Source organism: Pipra filicauda, unplaced genomic scaffold (assembly GCF_003945595.2).
Source record: "Pipra filicauda isolate LSUMZ 115617 unplaced genomic scaffold, ASM394559v2 scaffold1165_size32646_pilon, whole genome shotgun sequence".
NCBI classification, from domain to species: domain Eukaryota; kingdom Metazoa; phylum Chordata; class Aves; order Passeriformes; family Pipridae; genus Pipra; species Pipra filicauda.
The window spans coordinates 25,815-32,417 of record NW_024103613.1 but is presented as its reverse complement, the minus strand read 5'-3'; the positions used below and the strand labels follow the sequence as shown (position 1 = coordinate 32,417).

Below are 6,603 nucleotides of genomic sequence, written 5' to 3'. Positions count from 1 at the left end.
CCAAAATCCAGAGAGCCAGAGCTCGGAATCCTGGAGAGCCGGAGCCTGGAGACCCTGAAACCCTGGGAACTGGAGCACAGAATTCCAGAGAGCCAGAGCTCGGAATCCTGGGAACTCTGAAACCTGGGAACTCTGAATCCTAGGAACCCTGAAACCTGGGAACTGAGAAACCCGGAGAGCCAGAGCCTGGAATCCCAGAAAGCCAGAACCCTGAAACCTGGGAACTCTGAAACCTGGGAACTCTGAAACCCGGGAACTCTGAAACCCGGGAACTCTGAAACCCCGAGAGCCGGAGCCCCAAAACTCGGGAGCCCCAAAACTCGGGAGCCCCCAAAGCCGGAGCTTTGAGCCCGTCCCGGAGCGCGGGAGCCCCCCCGGCCCCGTGTCCTGCAGGAGGGTCCCTCCCCCCGGAGCAAACGGGGGGTGAGTCCCTGGGACCCCAAACCCCACGGGATTCCCTTCCCCCTGTCCCCTTTCCCCTTCCCATTCGGGGTCCCAGTTCCAGTTTGGGGTCCCAGTTCCAGTCCCAGTTTGGGATCCCAGTTTCAGTTTAGGGTCCCAGTTTGGGGTCCCAGTTCCAGTTCAGGATCCCAGTCCCAGTTTGGGGTCCCAGTTCCCATTTGGGGTCCCAGTTTGGGTTCCCAGTTCCCGTTTGGGCTCCCAGTTTTAGGGTTTAGGTTTTTAGGTGGTTTTTGGGGTGTTCAAAGGGGCTGAGAGGGACCCCAAGAACCGACTTGTCCCCTGGGAACACCCAAACCTGTCCTGGGGACCCCCAAACCCCTCCCCAGGAGGTGACAGCCCATCCCTGTCCCTTTGGGGACCCCCAAACCCCCCCGGGGACCCCCAAACCCCTCTTGGGCACCCCCAAACCTGTCCTTAGGTGGTGACAGCCCCTCCCTGTCCCCCCAGGGACCCCCAAACCCATCCTGGGGACCCCCAAACCTGTCCCCTCATGGTGACAGCCCATCCTTGTCCCCCCGGGCACCCCCAAACCCCTCCCTGGGGACCCCCAAACCCGTCCCCAGGAGGTGACAGCCCATCCCTGTCCCTCTGGGGACCCCCAAACCCCTCCTGGGGACCCCCCAACCCCTCCCTGGGTGGTTCCTTATCCCCTTGGGGACCCCCAAACCCGTCCCCGGTGGTGACACCCCCCTGTCCCCCCAGGATGTGGCAGGAGTGACCCCCGTGTGCCCCCCGTGTGCCCCCCGTGTGCCCCCCGTGCCCCCACCATGGACCCCCGGCCCGGGCAGCCCCCGGAGCCGCTGCTGACGGTCAACGAGCAGGTACGGGGCGGTTTGGGGGTGCGGGGGCTGTTTGGGGGGTATCGGGCTAGTTTTGGGGTGCAGGGGCTGTTTGGGGGATCCTGGGGCTGGTTTTGGGGTGCAGGGGCTGTTTTGGGGAGTATGGGGTCTGTTTGGGGGTTCAGGGTCTGTTTGGGGTGCAGGGTCTGTTTTGGGGGTTTCTGGGTTTGTTTTGGGGGTACAGGCCATGTTTGGGTGTTACAGTCCGTGTTTTTGGGGTGCCAGCCTCATTTTGGGGTACAGGCCCTGTTTTGGGGTACAGGCCCTGTTTTGGGGTACCAGCCCTGTTTTTGGGAGTACAGGCCCAGTTTTGGGGTACAGACGCTGTTTTTGGGGTACAGACCCTGTTTTTGGGAGTACAGGCCCAGTTTTGGGGTACAGACGCTGTTTTTGGGGTACAGACCCTGTTTTTGGGAGTACAGGCCCTGTTTTGGGGGGGCTGAAGCGTTTCACCCTCTCGGGGTCTCGGGGTCAGAGTCGGGGGGGGGCTGTGACCCCCCACCCCTCCCTCCAGGGGAGCTCTGCACCCCAAAACAGCCCCGGGGGGTGGGGGGGCTCCTGGGGGGGCAGCCAGAGGGAGGGGACACCCCCGGGCTGATTTTGGGGGGCACCCTGAGCTGATTTTGGGGGACGCCGTGAGCTGATTTTGGGGGGGTCACCTCGAGCAGATTTTGGGGGACACACCCCTGAGCTGATTTTGGGGGTGACACCCCCGAGGTGATTTTGGGGGACACCCCGGGCTGATTTTGGGGTCTCTCTGCAGGTGATCGTCATGTCCGGCCACGAGACCATCCGGGTGCTGGAGGTGGGGGTGGACACCCCCCTCCCGGCCCAGGGGGACCCCAAAACCGCCGGGGGAGGGGCGGGGGGAGCCCCCGGACAGGGGGGCCCCCCCGGGGGGGAGGAGGGTCCCCCCAGCACCCCAAACTCGGCCGGAGGGGAGGCGGCAGGTGAGAGACCCCCCATTCCAGGGAACGTTCGTGGGGTGCCCCCGGATTGTCCTTCCCGGGATCATTCCCTGGGTGCCCCTGAGCCCCTCCCCTGATCCTGTCCCGTGTCCCCTCCCCGTCCCCTCCCCGTCCCCTCCCCTGTCCCCCCGCCCCCCTCACCCCTGTGTGGGGGTGTCCCTTCCCTGGGGGGGCAGAATTTGGGGTCCCCTCACCCTCCTCACTCCTGTGGGGGTGTCCTTTCCCCGGGGGGGCAGATTTTGGGGTCCCCCGCCCCCCTGACCCCCCCTGTGTCCCCCCCAGGTCAGCCCAAAGCGACTCCGGCGTCGCCCCCCCCGGTGCCCCCCCCGGGGCCGCCCCCCGTGCCCCAGCTGGCCCTGCAGGCCCCCCCGCAGGTAAATGGGGACACGGGACAGGGACGGGGGGGACCAGCGGGGGGTGGGGGGGTCGCCGGGTGAAGGGGGATCCCCCCCGTGTCCCCCCCATGGCCCCGCGGGGAGGGGGGGCCAGGGGAGGGGGGGCCACACACAGAGGGGTCTCCACAGACCCGGGAGGGGGGAGGGACCCCAGAGCCCCCCCGAGCCCCTCCCGAGCCCCCCCCATCTCCCTACAGAGGGGGGGGGTCTCCAGGAAAGGGGGATCCCCCTTTATCCCCCCCCAGACCCCAAGGTGCCCCCCCTTAACAGAGTTCCCCCCCCCATCTCCCCACAGGGGGGGGCTCTCCAGCTAAGGGGGAACCCCCTTTATCCCCCCCAGAGCTCAGGGGCCCCCCCTTTGCCCTCCCCCCCATCTCCCCACGGAGCGGGGGGGTCTCCAGCTAAGAGGGGCACCCCCTTTATCGTCCCCACCCCCCCAGGGGGTCTCCCCGTGCCCCTCCCCGCCGCGGGCTCACCCGGGGGGGTGGGGGGGTGGGTGTGGACGCGGGGGGGTCCCGTTTTTTGGGGTGTGGGGCTGGGGGGGGTTGTCCCCGCGCGCTGCTTTTGCCCGGGCGTTGATGTTCTGTCTTCTCTTCTTTTCACCTCTCATTTATCTCCGCAGGTGTTGGCTCAGGAAAGCTTAGCCACAGGTGTGACAGGAGTAATGGTTCCGGCAGGGACAGTTACTCAACCTCTTCTTATCCCCATCAGTGTTGCAGGTCAGGTGGCGGGGCCGGTGCCAGCCCAGCCCGCGCTCGTGGTGACAATCCCCACAGCAACGCTGGCCGCGCTGCCGGGACTCATCAAACCGCCCGTCGCCAACCTGGCAGGTAACCCCGGCCCGGGGAGGGGCGGCAGGAGCAGCTTTGGGGCACATCTGGGGCTCCAGGCGCAGGATCTGGGGCAGATCTGGGGCTCGAGATTTGGGGCTCCAGGGCTGGCAGAAGGTGCACATTTGGGGCTCCAGGTGCGGTACCTGGTGCAGATTTGGGGCTGGAGATTTAGTGTCTGGTGCAGATTTGGGGCTCCAGATGTGATACCTGGTGCAGATTTGGGGCTCCAGGTGTAGTATCTGATGCAGATTTGGGGCTCCAGATGTAGTATCTGATGCAGATTTAGGGCTCCAGGTATGATACCTGGTGCAGATTTGGGGCTCCAGGTGTGGCAGAAGATGTAGATTTGGGGCTCCAGGTGTAGCATGTGGTGCAGGTTTGGGCTCCAGGTGTGGTACCTGGTGTAAATTCACAGTTCCAGGGGTGGCCTCTGGTGCAGATTTGGGGCTGCAGGTGCAGTACCTGGTGCAGATTTGGGGCTCCAGGTGTGGCAGAAGGTGTAGATTTGGGGCTCAAGGTGTGACACCTGGTGCACATCTGGGGCTCCAGGTGTGGCCCCTGGTGCAGATTTGGGGCTCCAAGTGTAGTATCTGCTGGAGATTTGGGGCTCAAAATGTGGCAGAAGGTGCAGATTTGGGGTCCCGGGTGTGGACCCTGGGACAGATTTGGGGCTCCAAATGCAGGCTCTGCTGGAGATTTGGGGCTCAAGGTTTGGGGCTCAAGATGTGCCACATGATGCAAATTTGGGGCTCCAGGTGTGGCAGAAGGTGCACATTTGGGGCTCCGGGTGTGGCACCTGATTGCAGGCGAGGTCTGAATTTTGGGAATTGGAGTATGAAAGGTGTAGATTTGGGGCTCCAGGTGTGGTCCCTGGGGCAGATTTAGGGCTCTAAATGTAGGATCTGCTGGAGATTTGGAGCTCAAGATGTGGCAGAAGGTGCAGATTTGGGGCTCCAGGTGTGGTACCTGGTGCAAATTTGGGGCTCCAGAGGCAGGATCTGCTGGAGATTTGGGGCTGGAAATGTGTCAGAAGGTGTAGATTTGGGGCTCCAGGTGAAGTGTGTGGTGCACATTCGGGGCTCCAGAGGCAGTACCTGCTGGAAGTTTGGGCTTGAGATTTGGGGCTCCAGGTGTGGCCCCTGGTGCAGATTTGGAGCTCCAAATGCAGGATCTGGTGAAGATTTGGGGCTCGAGATTTGGGGCTCAAGATGTGGCAGAAGGTGCAGATTTGGGGCTCCAGGTGTGGTACCTGGGGCACATTTGGGTCTGCAGATTTGGTGTCTGGTGTAGATTTGGGGCTCCAGGGGTGGCACATGATGCAGATTTGGGGCTCCAGGTGAAGTATGTGGAGCACATCCGGGGCTCCAGATGTGGCCCCTAGTGCAGATTTGGGACTCCAAATGTAATACCTGCTGCGGATTTGGGGCTCCAGATGTGGCAGAAGGTGCAGATTTGGGGCTCCAGGTGTGGCCCCTGGTGCAGTTTTGGGCTCCAAATGCAGGATCTGCTGGAGGTTTGGGGCTCGAGATTTGGGGCTGGAAATGTGGCAGAAGGTGCAGATCTGGGGCTCCAGGTGAAGTGTGTAGGGCACATTTGGGGCTCCAGAGGCAGGATCTGCTGGAGGTTTGGGGCTTGAGATTTGGGGCTCCAGGTGTGGTACCTGATGTAGATTTGGGGCTCAAGATGTGGCACCTGCTGCAGATTTGGGACTCCAAATACAGGATCTGGTGAAGATTTAGGGTTTGAGATTTGGGGTTCCAGGTGTGGTACCTGGTGTAGATTTGGGGCTCCAAGTGTAGTATCTGGTGGAGATTTGGGGCTCCAGATGTGGCAGAAGGTGCAGATTTGGGGCTCCAGGTGTGACACCTGGTGCAGATTTGGGGCTGGAGATTTAGTATATCTGCTGGAGATCTGGGGCTCCAGGTTTGGGGCTCAAGATGTGCCACATGATGCAAATTTGGGGCTTGAGATGTGGCAGAAGGTATAAATTTGGGGCTCCAGGTGAGGTACGTGGTGCACATTTGGGGCTCCAGGTGTGGCACCTGAATGCAGGAGAGGTCCTGAATTTTGGGAATTGGAGTATAAAAGGTGCAGATTCAGGCCTCGAGGTGTGGCCCCTGGGGCAGATTTGGGGCTGCAGGTTTAGTGTCTGCTGCAGATTTGGGGCTCGAGATGTGGCAGAAGGTGCAGATTTGGGGCTCCAGGTGTGGTACCTGGTGTGGGTTTGGGCTCCAGGTGAGGTACCTGATGTAGATTTGGGGTCCAGGTGTGACACCTGGTGCAGAGTTGGGGCTCCAAATGCAGGATCTGGTGGAGATTTGGGGCTCGAGATTTGGGGCTCCAGGGGTGGCACATGACGCAGATTTGGGGCTGCAGATTTAGTATCTGCAGTATTTGGGGCTTCAGGTGTGGTACTTGGTGCAGATTTGGGGTCCCAGGTGTGACCCCTGGTGTATATTTGGGGTTCCAGATGTGGCCCCTGATGTAGATTCAGGGTCCAGGTGTGGCCCCTCCCACAGCAGGTGAGGTTCTCCAAGGGGGGGGGGACACCTGCAAGTCTGTGGGGGGGAGACCTGCAAGTGGGGGCCCTGAAGGACCCTGGACCTGTCCCAGGTGTGTCTGGGGAGGTTTTGGGGTGCCCCGGGTGCCCCCCCGATGTAGGTGTTGGGGGGGGCAGTCAGGGCAGGACCGGGTGGGGTTCGGGGAGGTTTTGGGTCCCCTGGGTGCCCCCCCGGTGTAGGTGTGGAGGGGGCACTCAGGGCACTCGGGGGGGGGGGGGTTCAGGGGTGCGGGGACCCCCGATGTGCCCCTGCTTTAGGTGTGCAGGGGGCAGTCGGGGGGATTCGGGTTCCCCCGGTGTAAGTGTGGAGGGGGCAGTCAGGGGAGGTTCTGTGTCCCCCCGGGGTCCCCCCGGTGTAGGTGTGGGGGGGGCAGTTGGGGGAAGTTGAGGGGTTCGGAGTCCCCCCAGTTTAGGTGTGCAGGGGCAGTCGGGAGGGGTTCAGGGGTTCAGGGGTGGTTTAGGTGTTCAGGGGGCACTCCGGGGGTGTTCAGGGGTGGTTTAGGTGTGCAGGGGGCACTCAGGGGGAGTCCAGGGGTGGTTTAGGTG

The 6,603-nt window shown here is 62.6% G+C and overlaps 1 protein-coding gene across 1 annotated transcript in view; it reads left to right on the top strand.

The window, feature by feature from the left end:
- The first annotated feature begins 313 nt into the window (after window positions 1-313).
- The window catches only part of POU6F1 (POU class 6 homeobox 1), a 14,500-nt gene continuing 8,210 nt past the window's right edge, over window positions 314-6,603 (top strand). The window contains exons 1-5 of the mRNA XM_039384867.1: window positions 314-423; window positions 1,165-1,283; window positions 2,065-2,251; window positions 2,552-2,643; window positions 3,287-3,727. Coding sequence (XP_039240801.1) covers window positions 1,230-1,283; window positions 2,065-2,251; window positions 2,552-2,643; window positions 3,287-3,727 — 774 coding nt within the window. The 5' untranslated portion in view covers window positions 314-423; window positions 1,165-1,229. The remainder of the gene's footprint in view (window positions 424-1,164; window positions 1,284-2,064; window positions 2,252-2,551; window positions 2,644-3,286; window positions 3,728-6,603) is intronic.